Consider the following 20,415-nt stretch of genomic DNA (forward strand, 5'->3'; position numbering starts at 1 on the left):
AGCAGCCCTTTCTTCCTTGCCCTTCAGCCCAGCCTGTGGATTTAATGACAACTGCTTAGTAACTCCAGTCCTTGTGCAGAGAGGTGTGTGCAGGAACTTGGTCACTTGGTGGCCTTGCTACTGGGTACTTGGATTTGGGTGTTGAAAAGTTGCCTCTGCAGGCAGGTGGTCTTCAGGGCCTGCACTGACAGAGGGCTCAGCTGGTATCCTTCCTGCAGGTGAGCATCACGGACTATGTGGTGTTTGACCAGTGCAGCTTGTTCCAGACCATCATGCATGCCACACACTCAGTAGCGTCAGCAGCTCAAGCCCCTGTGGAAAAGGTAGCAGATAAGTTGCGCATGGCATTTTGGTCTCAGCAGCTTCAGTGCCAGCCCAGCCTACTAGGGGTTAACAACAGTGGTGTCTGGATCTCCTCAGGCAAGAATGAATTCCATGTTGCTAAAGGAAGTCTCATAGGTGAGTCCATTACTCTTGTTTTCACATTATTTCTACTTTATTTATTTATTTATTTTTCATCAAGATGGGGTTTCTCTGTGTTGCTCTGACTTTCCTGGACCTCACTCTCTAGATTAAAGGTGTGCACCACCACTCCCAGCTCTCAGTGGAGGGTTAGAGAGCTAGCTCTGTGGTTAAGAGCAGTGCCTCTGTTCCCTGCACTGCATGGCAGCTAACAAATGTCTGTAACTCTGATTCAAGGGGATCCAAGTGACCTCTGGTGTGGAGACCAGGCACACAAGTGGTACACAGACATACGTGCAGGCAAATAAAGCTAATATTTGTGATCATTTTGTTTGAGTCAGAGCCCAAGCTGCCAGACTGGTCTTGAACTCCTAATCCTCTGTCTGTACCTCCCAAGTGCCAGGATTGCAGGCACATACCATCACCTGGCTGCAGCTCAGTTTTAGAATTTCAGAATCCATGCAGGGTAGGCAGTGAGACAGCTCTGCAGGTAAAGACATGCCACACACACCTGTAGACCTGTGTGCAGACCTGGTCTACTTAGTGAGTTCTAGGACAGCCAGGGGTATGTAAAGGAAATTCTGTCTCAAAAAACCAAAACCAGCCGGGCAGTGGTGGCGCATGCCTTTAATCCCAGCACTCGAGAGGCAGAGGCAGGTGGATCTCTGTGAGTTCGAGGCCAGTCTGGTCTACAAGAGCTAGTGCCAGGACAGGCTCCAAAGCTACAGAGAAACCCAGTCTCGAAAAACTAAAAAAAATTAAAAAAAAAAACAAAAACAACAACAACAACAAAAAACCACACACACACAAAAACAAAAAAGAAGAAAAAGAAAACAAAGAACAACAACCAAAAAAGCCAGATACAATGAAGGCTCATGTCGGCAGTCCTGTGAGGAAATAGGGGCAGGCAGGGACAGAAGTGACCAGGAGTTTACATACACAGCCCAATGGTAGAAATAAGAGAGACCCTGTCCCCAAAACAAGGAGAAAAGAAAAAACCAACTTCTGGAAAGTTGTTCTCTGGTCGCCACACACACACCTGCCACACTTGTAGATACCTGCGTGGAATCTTTTCAAAAGGGAGCATGTGGTTGGGTGGCGATGGCTTAACAGTTAAGAATATGGGGGCAGGAGTTCAGATCCCAGCACCCACACAACAAGCCAAACGTCCCACACATGCCTGTAGTCCAGCAGCAAGGTGCAGAGAGGCAGGAGAATCTTTGGGACTTACTGACTTCTAAGCTGACAGAGAAAACTTGATCCCGAGGATCAGGAGAGACCTTGTGTCAAATATGTGGATGATAGATGAGAACACCCAGTGCCCTCTTCAGGACTTCATGAACATGCTTAGGCAATACCGCCACGATAACACATGCGTGTATACTTACATAGATACATATATAATAAGTAACTATTTTTTAAAAGTCCACCAAACCTATTGAGAGAGAATAGTCCATTTGCAGTGGAGAAATTATGGCCACTGTTGAACACACAGATGCTGGCCATGTCTGTGGATAAGCTGGGGGTTCATTTCTGAATGATTCCCTCTTGATGGATTTCCTCCTGCTCTGTCCGCTGTGTAGCCCCCGCGGGCTTCGTCTTGATGATGCTTAGAGGAATGAGCAGCTCATGCCGCTTTGTTTAAGGACACTAGAAATCATTGTGAGAGCTCTGAAGGCCAGCTGGAGTGTAGAACCAAAACTGAAGTGTTAGAGGTTTTTTTTTTTTTTCCTTACTTTAACCCACTTTTATATTTATTCTCTCTAGGAACTTACTGGAATAACGTTGTTCCCCGGGGAACAGCTTCGGCCACAAAATGGGCCTTTGTGTTGGCTTCTCCTGCTCCTACCCAGGATGGTGAGTCAGTCTTAGCCTGGCTGAGAAACCTGGCACACAAGTTAGTCAGCAGCTGAGAACTTCAGACCGGCATCTGACTCTGACCCTGTGGCTGTGGAGATGTGGCCTCAGACCGTGAGACAGGGGATGGATATAGCTGTGTTCTGAGCCAGCAGTCCTGTGAGCTAAGCTGAAGGCTTTTAGCTGGATTGGTGTGTTCAGGAGAGCCACTGAGGGGGAGCAAGAGTGGCAAAACTGAATCTGAGATGGTATCCTTTGGAAGGAGGTCACCGTGCAGTGTGGTCCTAGGAGCCAGCAGCAGATGACTCTCAGTGTCAGTTTGCATGGCCATAATTTCCTGAGATTCTTTCCCATTTCTTCTGGAGAATTCTGTCACTTCCAAGTAGCTTCATTCTCTAGTGCTTCTTGCTGCTGGCTCCTCTTTGCCCTGTGAAGGTCTCATACCTCAGGCTTATCTTATCCCTGCAGAGTTGGGGCTTCTACTGCAGAGCCACCCAATTAGCTAGAGGCCCTAGGCAGCCAGGTGGCCTGTTTGAGAAGGAGCCAAAGCCTGTTTCAAGGGTTATATGGAGGGCTAAATGAGAAAGTTCCATGATACCTACGATGAAGAGGAAACAGTTTGGTCATTGAAGCCATCAGTTGCCCCAGCCCTGAATAACTTGATTCATATAGTAAACACCTGCCCCCTGGACTCTACTGACCACAATCCTACCTGGAGTCTCATAAGGCGGGAAATTGTTTCCTGAGCCTGACACAGCTGCTTTGACCCTAGCTGAGGGAGGTGGCCTGCATCCTTCACTGATGGTCTGCTCTAGCTTGCACAAGCGCGCACAGGTACTACTTCCCTGGGGAACTCTTGACTTGCTGGCTGACTCTTTCACTAGTTTATCAAGATCTTTCTTTGTTTGTTGTTTTTTAAGACAGGGTCTCTCTCTGTAGCCTTGGCTGTCCTGGAACTTGCTTTGTAGACCAGGAAGACCTCAAACTCAGAACTCAGAGATCCACCTGCCTCTGTCTCTGCCTCCTCAGTGCTGGGGCTAAAGGTGTGTGCCACCAACCAGCCAAAGTTTTTAAATTAAAAAAAAAAAAAGAGGGTTGGAGAGATGACTCCATGGTTAAGAGCACTGGATTCTTTTTCAGAGGTCCTAGGTTTGATTCCCAGTGCCCCCATGGCAGCTCACCACTGCCTCAAATTCAAGTTCCAAGAGATACATATGATACCTTCTGTCTTCCATGGCATGGGTCCTGGGAAAGCACACGATGCAGATATACATGCAGAGAAAACATTCATGCACATAAAATAAAAAGAAATATATCTTAAAAATAAATAAATAAATAAATAAATAAATAAATAAGAATTCCATAACATCTGGTCACAAGTTATAGATAATATTTAACGTTATGCAGTGTAGCCAGGATTTGAGTCCCTAAGGATGCTGGGCATTTCAAGAAAACACTACTAAACCTGCAAGTTCTAGAACAACAGAGGACTACATGTATAACTCTTGAGGCCAGGGCAGGAGGGGAAGGATTTCTGCCTTCAGCATCCACTGCCAACCCCATTAGCAGAGGAACTAGGGAAGCGCCTTCCCAGGGACTGCTGGCCCCTCTCCTTCCTGGGTTTTGGTAAGGTTGACAGTTCTAATATTCTGTATTAAAAATACATTCTGAGGCCTTGATTCATGTTCCTGGGCCATAAGAAATGGAGGTCAAAGCCACTACCCCAGCCAGCTAGCCTTTATAATGTTCCATAGGCCCTGCTTTCTTCCCAGTTCTTTAAAATGTCTCAGGCTTGATCTTTGAAATGCCTGATGGTGGTGTTTCTTCTACTGCAGAGATGTGGCATACCTACTGTAGCTGTAAGGTAATGGTGAGTGTTCAGGCAGAGACTGTGGCCAGTTTTCAGGGCTCTGCCTGAAGAGAAGGGCTAGGGCTGTGCAGTGCACTGTGGGCGGGTGGCTCAGTGAAGCAGCGTTTGATGACAAGTGTGACCCTTTTCTGTAGGAAGCTCCTTGTGGCTATGCCAGAGCAGCAAGGACCTGTGTAGCATCAGTGCCCAGAGTGTGCAGTGCCGCCCCTCCACAGTGCAGTTGCCTCCTGACGCCGAGATGAGGACCTACGCTGCATGCCAGGATGCTCTGTGGGCCTTGGACAACCTTGGGCAGGTGTTCATCAGGACGCTTTCTAAGAGCTGCCCCACAGGCATGCACTGGACGAAACTGGACCTTACCCAGCTAGGTACGGCTAGTGTGTGAGTGCTTCCCTCGGGTGGAAAGTGGGTTCATGTGACGTATGTCAGTTGCTGGGTTTATAGCTCAAATGGCCACTTGCCAGGTTAAATGAGCTTCTTAAATTTGGGATGGGGGGAACTTTACCTCTCTGACTCCTTGCGGTTTGTACTGCTCAGAACCACAAGAGCTGTAAGGTGTCCAGAAGGTGCCACTAAGATCTGCTGAAAATTATGACAGTCTTTTCTCTCTGATCTTTAAGTTTGAAATGGTGTCTGTGACCTGTGATTGAAAGAGCGCACTGTGGGCTGCTGCACACAAAGGTGCGTGGTACGGCTTCTCTTTCAGTGGTTAAGGGGGTACTGTGCTGTTAGTAGTCACTTTTCTGTGACCTGTCCCAAGAGTTACAGTAGGCATAGCCTATGGTGACATGTGGAGACACTTCAATCTAAGAGATGATAAAGTGAGCATACAATAGTATAGTCTCAGTTGACTCAGCAACTCAAATGTGGTTCATCTGATACTGGAGGTTGAAACTATACCAGGCAGCTCTCAAGGTCAGAGTGAGCTTGAACTTCAGTAGTACTGTCTAGGAACTGGACATTGTTGTACACTGGCAACCAGTATTTTGTGGACTTGAATAAGTGTTTAATGTAAAATAACTCAGCTATATGAGAGAGGGTGGGGGAAGAGTAGGAAGGGCTGCTTCCTACATTAACCTATACATATCATCACCACCCTTCTAGTGGGCCTGGGCCAGGCCAGTGACTCTTAGCAATGGGGTTTCTGCAAACTGTTAGATAAGGCCCTGAACATAACCCAGTCTGCTGTGAAAACTGCATGGCACCACTAGGAACTTCACAGGAATTGAGATCATTTATGCCTTGGGCTTCATACCTGTGTTCCAGGTCATCTATCTTTCCAAGGGCACTTGTCAGCCTGACAAGACTGCAGCTAGTTATGGCCTGGATATGGGTGCCAGTTGAGCCTGTTGCTCGGCCTGGGAGTTCTTTCATCTGCCCAGAGACTCACTGGCCCTGAGCCTTTCTCCAGTAGTCTCTGCCAGACCGTGGAGAGAGGCTGTTATTATCTCTGAGAAAAACCAGGGTTTAGTGTGTATTCTCCTCACTACCAAACCTTGAGGTCTAGGGAAGTCTATGCTCATTCAGCTGGAAATGGAGTCGCTTTCCCCAAATCAGTCCCTCCATACGGTCACCCCACCAGTTGTCACCCCATCCCAAAGGACCCCAGCCAATCTCCTGTCTAAATGTGAGGTGTCTCATCTTATTGTGGAAGACTCCTGGGCCTTCGGTTATAGCACTGGCCTGCAGGCTAGTGGAGTATGCACTTGAACCCCTTGATTTGCACCACCATATTGTATACTGAAGCCCTGCCTCTCTTAAGTCTCTCTATCTTGCTCTGTGGTCTCATTTGTTGTGTTATATGACTGATATATATAATCAGTATGTAAAAGAAATAGACTCTCAGCACTATTTTCTCTGCATCCTGAAACGATGGCTTAAGTCTAGCTGGTAGGATTGGTGTTGGCCAGGGGATCAGACAGAACTTAATAGGAAAGGGGTTGGCCCTTTTGCTAGAAGCCTTCCCTTGTACCATTTAGGGCACTGAACTGTACCTGAGGGCACTAGGCTGTCCTGTACTGCATTCTCTCAAGGTATGGCTTGTGTATCCAGTAGGGAAAGCAGGTGTCCCAAGAGATAATTTTAGCCAGACATAGTGGCCCATACTATTAATCCCAGAACACATAGAGAATTCTAGGCAAGCCAAGGCTATACACAATGAGACCATGTCTCCAAACAGAGTCAGTTTATTATTTTTATTTTATGTGTATGGATGTTTTGCCTGTGTATTGTATACCGCATTTGCACCTGGTGCCCACCGAGGCCAGAAGAGGGCTTTGGATTCCCTAGAACCAGAGTTACAGATGATTATGGGTACTGGGAATTAAGCGTCTGGGAGAGCAGCCAGTGCTTTTAATCACTGAGTCATCTTTCCAGCCGCAAGAAATATTTGTAAGTAGTTAATTAAGACCAGCAAGATGGCTCTGAAGGTAAAGGCTCTTGACAGCACACCTGATGGCCTGCGTTTGATCCCTGGAACTCACATGGTGGAAGGAGAGAACCAACTCCTACTGGTTGTCCTTTGACTTCTGCACCTGAACCACGGCACATGTGCACCCCACCCAAAAGTGATGTCAGCGTAAAACCGTCGCATCTGTCTCCTTTTCACCCTTCAAACTATGTGACTGCCAAAACAGTGGCTGCACCTGTCATTGAGAAAGCTGAAGCACTAGCATCACCATTTCAAGGCCAGCCTAGACTAACAAAACAGAGCCACAGCAGCGGGTGTGTGTGTGTGTGTGTGTGTTAGTTAAGAGACTGGCTGTCAATTGAACCCAGTTAAAAAGGTGGAATATAAAATTTTACAATGATTTATTACAATCCTGATTTTTGGAAGAAAATGTGCATCACTTAGCAAATATTTAAGATGCTCATAACATTTCAGTTCTCATTATTCATAAATATGCATATCAGATACTAGACCATTTAACAAACTAACACAATTTGTAGTTTAATTCATTTGGTCACAATGTAATGAAAACATATTCAGTGTCAGTTTGTGCCTTTAGGTCACAAATAAGATTATGCCATGCAATAGTTTATATGGAAAGTGTTTTATAATTTAGGAAGCAACAAGCAAATGCTACTATTATTATTATTATTACTAGTATTATAGCACATACTTAAAAAGATTCTATAGTAGGGGACGATGGTGCATTCATGCAATCCCAACTGAGGCAGGGCATGTGCAAGCTTGAGGATAGGCTGTGCGGTATAGTCATGCACACACACACACACACTTTCTTTAAAAAAGCAGTTTTAAGAAGAAAGTGTTGCTTTTGGGTTTTGTTTTGTTTTGTTTTTGAGAAAGGGTTTCTCTGTGTAGCTTTGGAGCCTGTTCTGGAACTCATTCTGTAGACCTGGCTGACTTTGAACTCACAGAGATTCTCTTGCCTCTGCCTCCTGAGTGCTGGGGTTAAAGGCGTGTGTCACTACTGCCCAGGCGAAAATGTCTTTTTGTGAATAAAGTAACTAAAACATTGTCTCCTTGATTAAGCAAATCAAATGGAGGTTGTCAGGGTGGGCTCCCTCTCAGCCACAAACCCCAGGCATCAGCAACTTTGGGAGCTGACCAGCTTCCTGTTCCCATGGAGCACACTGGAGATCTGGCACCGCCCTGGGTGCTTTGCTCTGCCGCTGCTGTTCTTATCCCTTCAGGAGGAAAGAGCCGAGGAGGAAGTACACTGACTTGATAGTGGAGCTGAGAAGTAGCTGGTCCCTCTTGTTTACTAGAACCTGTCATAGCTGCTAACTCTGCAGGAATGTGAGGAATCAGAGAGGGTTTGCAGGGAGGAGCCTCTGCCAGCCTACCCTGTGGAACAGACTTAACAACATCTAAAGTAAAACCTTCTTTCAAAAACATAAGCCCTCAACTAAGTTGTGGTTGTCTTTAACCAGGTTCTTGGATTCTGAGTGTATTCTGAAGGGCGTGCGCCACTTCATTTCCTCCAAATGCATATCTTTTTTTTTTCTTTTTTTTGGTTTTTCGAGACAGGGTTTCTCTGTGGCTTTGGAGCCTGTCCTGGAACTAGCTCTGTAGACCAGGCTGGTCTCGAACTCACAGAGATCCGCCTGCCTCTGCCTCCCGAGTGCTGGGATTAAAGGCGTGCGCCACCACCGCCCGGCCAAATGCATATCTTATATGAACTCCTGTCTCACGGGTAGTGTTATCAGTAGTTATCAACTGAGAGGCCAGCCCAGTGTGCTTTTGTCCCCCATAGCTGGTCAGCTACTACCTGAAGTTCTGCACTGGCAAATTATAGATTCAGCATAAAATTGTCATCAGTCTCACTCAGCCTTTTGTACTGTATATTATTGTGGAAGTGCCTTATCATGGACTTCCCACATCTGACATCAGAACTCTAAGAAGTTCATCTTAACTCCTTGGTAAGACATCAAGGAAAGAAAAATACACTTTATCTTAGAATAAGAGAAATCATCAGGTTTAGGAAGTATGCAAAAGCCGGGCGGTGATGGCGCACGCCTTTAATCCCAGCAGAGGCAGGGGGATCTCTGTGAGTTCGTGGCCAGCCTGGTCTACAAGAGCTAGTTCCAGGACAGGAACCAAAAGCTATGGAGAAACCCTGTCTCGGGAAAAAAAAAAAAAGTATGCAAAAGAGTACTGTCATCCTTTGGTATTCTGGGGTAATTGGTCCTTTCTAGATACTGTAGTGCAAGGATATACAAATCCCTTATATAAAATATTGCTGAATTTCCTATCACCTGTGTGCCTTCCACACCTTAAAGTCACCTCTGGATTACTCACAAAACCTAATGCAGCACAAGTGCCGTGGGAAGAATTTTCACACTGCCTTCCTTGTTTAAGGAACAATAACAAGAAAACATCTGTGCATACAGGTCAGGTCAGTACAGTACAGCTTTTTCAGGAATATGTTTGTATATAGTGTGCACGTGTGGACATGTGTAATGGGCACACATATGCAGGGGCACATGAATATGTGGGGAGCAAAGGTGAACACTGGGTATCTTCCTTGATTACTCTCCACCTTAGATATAGGAGCAGGCTCTTTCATTTGAACCCAGAGCACACCGGTTTGATTGCTCTAACCAGCTTGCTCCGGAGATCCACTGACTCCATTTCTAATGTGCTGGCCCACCACACTGGTCTAGCATTGATGTGCTGGGGATCCACACTCCAGGCCTCAACCTGTACAGCAAACTTTTTACCCTCTGAGCCATCTTCCCAGCCCCTTTTTTGATTTAATGTTTTCAATAGTTAGTTGAAACTGTGAATGAGGAACCCAAGATACAGGGACATTTCTGACAATTGTTGTGTAGGAAGGAAGAAGTGGTTAAAGCTTATGTCATGAAGATAGCTAACTTTCCACATGGCAGACCTGCTGGGTTCTGATATAGTCACAGGGTTGTCCACAGCATTGCCATCTTTTTGCCATGCACACAGGTCAAAATGACTCAACAAAATTAAAAACTTCTCATCAGACAGTAATTAAGAAAATGATGGAGTAAGCCACTCATAGCAAACATGCCTGGCAGACTTGCATCAAGACCATGCGGAGAACTCCTCTAGCTTTTTTCTGATCACAGGACTGCTTTTAAAGTGCAGTGAAGACTTGGACAAGCATTTGCCAATGGACACATTATGCTGTGGAGCTCTAGCTGCCCTGAAATTTGCTTTTCAGACAAAGCTAGCCTCAAACTTGTGGCAGTCCTTCTGTTTCTACTTCTCGAGCAGCACTTCTCAATCTGGGGTCACGATAGGTTTGGGGGTCATATGACCCTTTCACAGGGTCACATAGCAGATATTTACATTAAGATCCATAACAGTAGCAAAATTACAGTTATGAAGTAGCAACAAAAATAATTTTATCATTTGGGTCACCATGTTGGACTCTAGCGTCCAAACACCGAGGAGGAGTCACCCCTAGAGACCATCTCACACACCACAGCCGATGCAAAAGCATGAGGATTTTATTAATTCTGTCATGACAGGGTCCCCCAGCATTCAGGAAGCCGAGAAACCTCGAATAGCTGGTATAGTCTACTTTTAAAGGGGCCACAGAAGCAAAGGGGGGTTGTTCTTTGACTATTCTGATTGGCTTATTTGAAAGGGCTATTACCAATAATTGACTGGAGAGCTGTTGCCAGATCAGAGGAGGTAAGAGGTCATTTTGGCTCCGTTTCCCAGGGGACCGAACCAAAACATACGTATATGGGTAATTGTTCAGGAACTGAGTACGTGCATATGTAGCTGTTAGGTCCTTGGTTCCCAGGGGAGGAGGGGAAGCACTATGGCACGGAGGCTGAGAGGATTCAGAATTGTCAGAAATGGCTTCAGAATTGTCTTAAAGTCTTACAACACAATATGAGGAACTGTATTAAAGGGTTGCCCCATAAGGAAAGTTGAGAACCACTGGTCTAAAGTGATGGGATTATAGGTATACATCACCACACATGTGTTCATGCAATCAGAGGTTTCTCTGTCCTGCCCTGTCCCACAACCACTTCTAAATAATCATTCAGATTATTAATTACAGAATGTTTGACCTATACTTCAGATTTATTACTAACCAGCCCTTACATTTAAATTAATCCATTTCTATTAATCTATGTATTGCCATGTTGCCATGGCTTTTCCCAGTCTGCTGGCATCTTGTTTCTTGGGTGGCTGTCTCACGTCTCCTGCGACTCTGCCCTTCTTTCTCCCTGTATTCAGTTTCTTTCCAGCCTAGCTATAATCTGCCTTGCTATAGGCCAAAGAGGGTGTCCTCCATTATCCTCCACTGTAGCAAAAGGCCTGCTAGGATCCCAACAGGACTAATGACATTGTCAGTGCCAGCTCTCATCAGCAGATCCAAAAGCTGATCAAACATGGGCTGATCATCCACAGCCCGGTGACTTCAGCCCATGGCTTGGTGTTACAAAAACATCTTGCTTTGTTGGTCAGGGGGGCATCTAGACATAGTTAGGTAGAGAGTGCAGTCAGAGTTCTGATGTCCACTATCTGCTGGGTGGAGAGGATGTGGAGTGTGCAGTGGCTACTCAGGCGATATTGCTGTGAATCTGAGAGCTGATTGAGAGCTGTGTCCCAGCCCATCCTTTCAGGGAAAGGAGAACATACTCAAGACAAATTTTCAGAGATAGACCAACAAGCTGAAGCTAGACAGCCTGCCAGAAGTTCTTGGCCATCCTCACACAATGCAGCCTGCACGAGGAACACCTTGAGGCCAGGGAGGAGATCCAAGATTGGAGGTACATACTTGTAATCAGGAGTCAAGGCCATCTCTTGGCTACACAGTGAATTGGAGGCCAGCTCAGGTTATGTGAGACTCTGTCTCAAAACAAATGAAAAGGACTCTGTCTAAGAAAGAAAAGGAGGAAAAAAAAAAAAAGATGCCTTTCTCCTTTCTGTATGTGGCTATAGTAGTAATACAGGTAAGCCAGTAGACTAAAACAAGCTTTTATTAACTTTAAGACTCGTGTGGGGAAGCTGAGGATTAGCTCAGTTGGTCAAGTGCTTGCCTAGCATGAGTTCTACATTCACTTCCCAGCACCGCATAAACTGAGTGTGCTGGTGAGTGCTTGTGATCCCAGCACTGGAGGTGCTTAAAAATTCAAGGTCATCTTTAGCAGTTAGGCTAGTTGCAACCAGCCTGAGATACACAAGGAGACAGGGTTTCTCTGTGTAGTCCTCGCTGTCCTGGAACTCTGTAGACCAGGCTGGCCTTGAGCTCATAGAGATCTGCCTGCCTCTGCCCCCCCCCCCCAAGTACTGGGATTAAAAGCGTGTGACATCACTGCCCAGCTTTTCATGAGACACTGTCTTAAAAAACAAACAAAGAAGAAAACTAAATGTTAACAAGTGCTGTGAGCCACAAGCATTGTAGAGTAAAAGTACAGCTGACAGATCTACAGACAGAGCCTCCAGAGTGTGATCTGGTGGCAAACCCAATCTGCAGCGCGTCGGGAACACTTGTTTTTTGGATAGTCACTGTCAGTTCTGTAAAATCTTGTGACGCCTTGGCTCTTCTCCCGTCCATAATGGGATTCATTCCAAAATACCACAGCAGTGTATAGATTATTCCTTGAGATAACTTCCTTCTGTACTGGCCCTCATTGTGGGGCACCGGTTTGAAAGCATTCACTCAGCCAAACCTTTGTTCTCATAGTCAAATCTACATAAAGCTAGTCCTCTCCAATTATGCTTACCTACAGAAATTACTGACATGAAAGGAGCCCTGAGTAGGAGGCGCTGATTAGGAGAGGCAGTATGTCTGCTCTTACTGATAAACAGGTCTGGATGGCTCTGAATTCTCTGCCAACTCAGGAGAGTGTAACCTACTGATCTTTGCTCTTCCCTAACCAGCTATTAATATCTGTACTTACCTTCACCTTTCACTTGACACAAGGTCTTAGTCTAGGAAATTAACTGATCCTTTACCCATAAAATATACAGGGAAAAAAGCTTAGGTTGCTAAACCAGCCCCAGAGAAAGAAATTCCTTCTCACCTGGGTGCCAGTGGATACAGCACTCTGATACTTAGCCTGTCTCAATCCTAATCCTAATCCTCTCAGTGTCTGCGGGGGAACATCACAGTTGCTCTTTCTGAGACACAAGGTACCTACCTTGTCAGTCTTTTATCCATCCTGTTAGCCCTAAGAAGTGCATGCTTGGTATCATTGTTATTAACTATGTCTGTGTGGGTATATAAACTGGAAACCTTGCAGGATGGGTAGAACAGCGAGGACATCGAGAGAGCATTAGAGAGAGCATTAGAGAGAGCATAGTAAGGACAAATGGGGACATGATAAAAATACTGACATGAGCGAATTTATTTTATTTACCCACAGACCTTATTAGTCAGGTTTTCGCCTGTTATAGCAATCCTTCTGCATCCTAAGAAGTTTAGTGAGACTTAATCCCAACAGAAACCTTGATAAATAGGACGTAAGCAACTGGACTTCACAGGAAGTGCTAATCAGTTTGTAAAGTGGTGCAACTTGGAGAAACTGTCATTCTGTTTAAAAGTGATGCTGCCAATCCTAAACCACGTGGTAAAAGGAAAGAACCAACTCTTACAAGTTGTCCCTGACTTACGACTTACACACATACACACATGTGAGTGTAGGGGCTGGAGAGATGGCTCAGTGTCTAAGAGCTTCCTGCTCTTGTGGAAGACCCAACTTCAGTTTCTAGAACCTATGTCAGGTGGCTCACAAACATCTGTAGCTCCAGCTACAGGGAGGGATCTGATGCCTCTGGTTTCTGCCAGGACTCACACAATCACACACAACCTCCCTCCCTCTCTCTCTCTCTTAATTTAAAATACAATAAAAATAAATTTGATAAAAAAATTAAAAAAAAATTTCTAATGTCTTAAAGTAAAACATCTAACCTATGTTCTGACAGTTCTATATGAAAAAAAAAAATAGGGGATGGAAAGATGACTTAATGGCTAAAAACTTGGGTCCAGCTCCCAACACTCACATGGTGACTCACAACCATCTGTCATCTACTTACAGGGGCTCCACCTCCCTCTGCCCTCTTCAGGCATTGTACACACATGGCATACTCGCATACATGCAGGCAAAACACACACATGTAAAAAATAATTTAAAAATCTTCTTTGAAATAAAAGAAAAGTAATACAGGTTTCTGCTCCCCTCACTCTCCTTTTGAGACCTGGCCTCATTGTGCAGTCCAGGACAGCTATTCCTATTCCTTCTGCCTCTCAAGGGCTGAGACTACACTGTCAGGCCTAGCTCGCCACAAGAAAACAAAACGTATGCAAGTGTGGCTATAGCACTTTTGCTCTTGGAGCAAAGCATGGAAATGGCCCAAATGCCCACCCGTAAATACAGAAGTAAGTGTGGTGTTCGTGTGCAACGCAATGATGCTTAGCAACAAGGGGGAGTGACTCCTGCTTCGGGCTGCTTCCTCTGTAGCTCTGGCGGTAGAAGTCAGTTCAGGATCCATCCTTGGCTACATAACAAATTTGAGGGCAGCTTGGGAGACTTGAGAACCTGGCCTAAAGCAAAGGCCATGGGCAGGGAGGGACCTGAGAAAATTCTTAGGGAGACAGAATGTTCTGTATCTTGATAAGGTATGGGTTGTTCTGGCAGATTAATTCGTCAAATCTGGACTTGAACCTGAACTTGAACTTGAATCTTTATATTTGTTGTTTATGGACTTGGAGATCAGAGGTAGCTGGCCAGGGTTCAAATCTGCTGTCCCTCTTTGCTTCCTGGGTTGGCCACCACCTGCCTGTGATCCAGGATAAATTTCCTAATTTCTCCAGTGCAGACCATCTCTCTGTTGTTTCTGTAAGGTTTGAAGTGAGGTTGTGGGAAACCAGTCTAGAAGAGCTAGTTCTAGTTCCAGGACAGGAACCAAAAGGCTACAGAGAAGCCCTGTCTCGAAAAACCAAAAAAAAAAAAAAAAAAAAAAAAAAAAAGGCAGATTCTGTTTCACACAAGGTTTTACTAGGCTTTTTAAAAGATTTATTTATTTATTATATATGCAGTGTTATACTGTATATATGTATATACAGTGTTATGCCTGCAGGCAAGAAGAGAGCACCAGATCTCATTACAGCTGGTTGTGAGCTACCCTGTAGTTGCTGGGAATTGAACTTAGGACCCCTGGAAGAACAGCAGTACTCTTAATCTCTGAGCCATCTCTCCAGCCCCCAGGAGATTTAGTCTTAATTCTGGTAAATATGCGTCCCTGTTCCACACATCCAGAATTTACTACAAAGGTTTCATGTTGGATGAAGCTAATGGGGGAACTCACATGGAGATGTGTATCCCCAGGCTTGATATCTCAGGGTACTGTGTTTGATAGCATCATGGCTACCTAGCCAGCAACGTACACAGGATACTCTGAGGCACCTGGCAGCCAAGCCAAGGCTCCGTACCCCATTTGGAAGGACAGCCAGGTGACATACGCCAGCATTCAGCTGCAGCGGTAGCCTCCTGTCTTCCTCTGAAGTAGTTTATATACCGGGAGAAAGAGTAGTCATTTGACAAAATAATTACAGTGTGTATTGTTTCTCTGCAGGAACTGTAAGACTGACCAGTTTGGCATGTGGGAATCAGCACATCTGGGCCTGTGACTCCAAGGGTGGAGTTTACTTTCGTGTTGGAACCCAGCCTCTGAATCCCAGTCTGATGCTTCCGGCCTGGATCATGATTGAGCCACCTGTCCAGGTAAGCAAAGCCAGCTGGACAGAACTCGCTTTTATTAAGAGGGAAGCTGTTAGGATGCCTCCCGGGGCATATGGAGAGGTGTCAGTACTCTGGTCACTTGACAGTCCACGCTTGGAATTTGGTATTTGTTAAGTTTATAGCTAAACAGGTTATTCAAGATTATCTGAACCAGCACAAGTTTTTTTTTTCCTTCTAAAATAAATATATTTGATTTCTCACCAAATGAAAATTACCCTTTAAAAAAAAATTAAACACTGTTCAGAATACAAAGAAGAAAGTAAAATTTACATAAAGTGTTACCATGGAGATAATCTGTTCTCAGTGGGTTTTGTTGTTTTCCCTAGCAATACTAGAGACTGAACCTAGGGCTCACAAATGCCAAGCACTCTACCCTGACCTGCAGCCGTGGTCCTGTTATTAGTGTTCAGTGAGTGCCTTCCCTAGCCTTTAGAAGTTTTGTTTCCCAGGTTAGTGGAGCGTTGCCTATCATGTGTGGAGATTTCCCAAACCTACTGCCCGGTTCCTGTGGATTTCAGGTTATAGTGTGTTCTCACGTGGTTGTTTGTCAGGTTATAGTGTATTCTTGCATGGTTGTTTTGTCAGGTTATAGTGTGTTCTCACGTGGTTGTTTGTCAGGTTATAGTGTGTTCTCACGTGGTTGTTTGTTAGTTGCTCCCAAAGACCTCAATAGGCTTGGTTTATGTACTAGATATGTTTCTCTTAAACTATGTAGGAGAGATAGCTCAGCAGTTAAGATCACTGACTGTTCTGCTAGAGGACAGGGGCCTCAACGTCCAGCATCCACATGGTGACCCACTAACCACCCCTGACTCCAGTTTAAGGTGATCCAACATCCTCTTCTGGCCTTGGTGGGCATCAGGCACACATGTGATGCATAGACATACATGCAGACAAAACACTTTATATACATAAAAACACAAACATAGGCCAGGCAGTGGTAGCCCACACTTTTAATCCCAGCACTCAGAAGGCAGAGGCAGGTGGATATCTCGAGGCCAGCCTGGTCTACAGAGTGAGTTCCAGGACAGCCAGGGATACACAGAAAAACAAACAGAAAAAAGCCTTTATGCGAGGGGCCATAACATCTCCAGAGTTATTTTCTCAGACTTCTGTGAGTTTACAGGGACTTTTCCTGTCTCTGCCTCCCATCTCTGGAGAGCTAGGATTAGGGATGCATATAACCACCTCTGACTGTGTGGGCTCTGAGGTCCAAAAAGTTAGTCAACTTCATCATTCTTTCAAAACACCCTCTTTGGTTTTATTGATATTCTATATTTTCCGGTGCTTTATGTATTGCTATTCTAACTTTTCTCGTTTCTTCCTCTCATTCTGTGTACAGTGCTTTGCTTCATATTGATGTCCACTGATAGCTCTGAACTGTATTTATTACAGTTGTACATTTTTGAAGCCCCATGATCACAGTGGGCTGTATGTAGGCTTTGGCACATAGCAGTGTCTTAATAAGTAAAGAACTAGACTGCACGTTATGGTGGCAAAGACCCTGTCCTTAGCCTCTGCCACAGGAACCTCTCTGCTTGCTGGACAGCATGAACAACAGTGTTGCAGGAAGGACTGTGTCAAGTCACAGACTTCTGCTTCTGTCTCCATCTAGACTCTGCAGTAACCTAAAGAAAGCAAAACTAAAATGGAGACGAGAGCTTTAACATCAGTGACTGTAGTGATGGACAGCTGGACCCAGGAAAACCCCAGAATAGAATAAAGTTACCTGAAAGAACTTTAAAACTGTGCTGAGTAAAGCAGACTGTTAATGGCTGTAAAGCACGCACCCTTCAGTAGCTCTGCTGAGCTGAGCTGCATTTTCTCATTTTGTACACTCTACTGTGTTGTAGAAGGAATTCATTATGCCTGGGAATTTGGAACTACAAATGCTTTCTCATTTGTTCCTAGGGGAAGCTTTGTTTGTGTGTTACCCTTCACACTGCACCTTTCCAGGAAGTGCCCTATCCTTAATCCTGCTTTTGTCCCAAGAAGCAGAAGCCAGAGGGGTTCCATCTTTATAAGGAAGTGGTTTTGCTTAGAGCAGTTTAGCAGCCTGCCCAGTATCACAACCCTGCTATATGAGGCCGACTATAGTGGACCCAGTCCTGCTCTTGCTAACTGCCCCAGCAAGGCTTCTTGTGGACTCTAGGACTATGTGGTTTCTAAGGTTAGAGGCAACAATGAGCTATTACCGCTGGTCTCCTTGTACCAACCTAAATACTTTAAGCATGTGTGTCCTCTTTCATGACAACCCAAAAAAGCAGTTACTTCTGTCCTTTTCTCCCTCTCCAGCCTCCCACCCCACAACCCCCCCCCCACCAACCCCCTTCAGCCAGTGGGGCCTGGGACCCCCAAGTGCCCGAGGGTCCCCCCCCCCTGCATCCCCCACCCACCCTCACCAGCTCCCAGCCTGCCCGCTGCTCCCACCACCACCGCAGGCCACCCCTGAGCCCCGCACCTCAACCTCAGCCCTGCCTGGGATCAGCTGGAGCCCGGTAGTGCCCCCTTCTCCTTTATGTTTGGGTTGGGTTTTTTTTTTTTTTTTTTTTTTTTTTTTTTAAGACAGGGGCCATATCATTTAGACTAATCTCAGATTTACTGTGTAGCCAAAGATATGTTTGACTCCTGGTCCTCCAGCTTCTGTCTCCTGAGTGGTGAGATTATAGGTTTATACCACCCAGCTTGGGTAAGGTTGACCTTGACCTTGGTGTGTCTTCCTGCTCCAGTCTTCCAGGTGCCGAGCAGACAGAGAAGAGAGTCCAGCTCAAAATGATTCAGGAAGTTGCCAAAGGCCTTATCTCTAGTAGGTGGTGTAGGGTTGCCCTAGGCCTTTGGCCCAAGATGGAGTCACCTAAAACACCAAGATTTATGATTCATGTGGGACTCAGCCCTGTTGGGAAAATGGAAACTGAACTTTCTCCAGTTCCCAGAAGTTTGCTGACTGCTTGTCTTAGCAGAACAGCCTAACTATGGCCTCCTGCTGTTCTAAAGGCCAGAGCTACACACACACACACACACACACACACACACACACACACTTGGCTTATTGCAATCCCCTTTGCCTGCAGCAATTCCTTCTTCCTTAATGCTCTCCAACCACACTCCCGCCCAACTGAAAACACCCTGTAACTCTAAAACCCAAACTCCTCCTGGGGACAGCCCAGCAGTTCATACCCTGAGTAAAGCTTCAGTAGGTTCTGGTTCTCTCTCTAAGCCATGCAAGTGGCAGAGCTAGAGTGCAGACTTGGGTGACTGCCACCGGATTTGGTTCCTTCCTGTGGCTCTAGGGTCCTAGACCTATGCTGGGACACTGACTCCAGGCGCTGTGAGGGTGGCCATGATGCTCCCTTGAGCTCACTGACATCACTCACAGGTTAGTGATGAAGCCAACAGTTCGCAGTGAGAGGGATGGTGAGGATTCAGTAAAAAGATCCAATAGTCAGGAAGATTTTTCTGAATCTAAACTTTAGGAATTATGTAGAAGATCCATACCAGACTGTAACTGACCTGTGGTGCCTCTGCACCTCTGCTCAGGCTTCGTTTCTGGTGAAGGACGTCCTCAGAGCTGAGCAGAGGAGGAGCCACCAAGGGTGCCCAGGCACATGGAGTGAGCAACAAAGCCTCTCCAGTTAGCAGCAGCTCCTCTATTTTTGTTTCTTGGTCTTTGGTAAAACCTCCCTCTTATAATGGTTTTGGGGTGAAGTTTTTTACAAAGTATTCAAAACAAATGAGTCAGTTTTCAGACTTGCTAGTGTTTGGGAGGCCTTGGAGGAAATATTTTTAGTTGTATTTAGCAGCTTTCAGAAGTGGAGTTTGCAGGGTTTTCTGTCCATATTCAGGGTGCCTCTAAGGCCAGCACAAGTGATGGTGTGTTCATTGCACTATGGGCTCTGTGGGCTGCATAAAAGAGGAGTCCTCAGTGCTGGAGACATGGCTCAGTGGTTAAGAGCACTGGCTGCTCTTCTGGAGATCCTGAATTCAGTTCCCAGCAACCACATGGTGACTCACAATCCTCTTCTGACAAAACCTGACATGCAGATAGAACACTTATATACAATAGATAGATAGATAGATAGATAGATAGATAGATAGATAGATAGATAGATAGATAGATAGAAGTCCTCAGGTACTTACATCCCACTTGAGGCTACGTCTTCTTCCAGGAGAACCCTACTTAGCATTCGTTGGGTCACTCTGAGCAGGTGCTGCTTCTTCCTGATTCATCTCCATTGCTCAGCTGCGGAGCCATCTGCCCCGAGTCGTCTCTGCTACATAGTGTCCTTACTGGACACCCAGTGTTACTTTACTCTGCCTAGACTGTGGAGACTTGGCCTAGCCAAGTGAACTGTATAACACAACCTCCATAGAGCTGGCAAGTAGCCAGACTAACATGTAAAATGCTACTTACATTTCACTGCTGTTACTATGTTGTGGTTCTCTGGAGTTTCATTGTGCTGTGCTGGTCTGTGAACATGGGAGGTCTTCCCATCTTCCAGTTCTTTCCTTAGTGTTGTAATGTTTTCATTGCAGAGGTCTCTTACCTCCTTGGGTAGTTCAGTTCATTTCAGTTTTTATATCATCTATTGTCACTTTTTGCTTGTTTTTTGAAGCTATTGTGAGTAGGTCTTTTACACTTTACATACATACACTTTGTGTGTGTGGTATGTGCATTTGTGTGTACATGCATGCACACGCGGAAACCAGACCTCGGCATCTTGTGCCACTCCATAGCCCTCTGCTTTTTTGTTGTTGTTTTGTTTGTTTGAGACAGTATCTCTCACAGGAGCCAACACATAAGCTAGACTAGCTAACCAATGAGCCCTCGGGGTCAGTCTGCTTCTCTGCTGTACCCTAGCACTGGGTTAGAGATGCATGCTGCCATGCCCAGCTTTCCCCTGGTGCTGGGGATCTGAATTCACATCTTTATGCTTGTGGAAAGTGCCTCACTAACTGAGCCAGCGACCTGTTCCCCCGATTTTTTTTAGAAGGTTCTCTCTCGGCATGAAGGTTCGCCTGCA

At 45.6% G+C, this 20,415-nt stretch overlaps 1 protein-coding gene across 3 annotated transcripts in view; it reads left to right on the forward strand.

The window, feature by feature from the left end:
* Positions 1-20,415, forward strand: part of Tecpr2 (tectonin beta-propeller repeat containing 2) — a 97,990-nt gene that overhangs the window by 66,495 nt on the left and 11,080 nt on the right. For 2 of the 3 annotated variants that reach the window (XM_050154621.1, XM_050154623.1), the window contains exons 14-17: positions 219-459; positions 2,230-2,319; positions 4,324-4,557; positions 15,228-15,376. In XM_050154621.1, the coding sequence (XP_050010578.1) occupies positions 219-459; positions 2,230-2,319; positions 4,324-4,557; positions 15,228-15,376 (714 nt within the window). The remainder of the gene's footprint in view (positions 1-218; positions 460-2,229; positions 2,320-4,323; positions 4,558-15,227; positions 15,377-20,415) is intronic. The other variant, XM_050154624.1, reaches the window with a different exon arrangement.

The sequence above is a fragment of the Alexandromys fortis genome, unplaced genomic scaffold (assembly GCF_014885135.2).
Source record: "Alexandromys fortis isolate MF-2015 unplaced genomic scaffold, M_Fortis_MF-2015_v1.1 scaffold_91, whole genome shotgun sequence".
Classification (NCBI taxonomy): domain Eukaryota; kingdom Metazoa; phylum Chordata; class Mammalia; order Rodentia; family Cricetidae; genus Alexandromys; species Alexandromys fortis.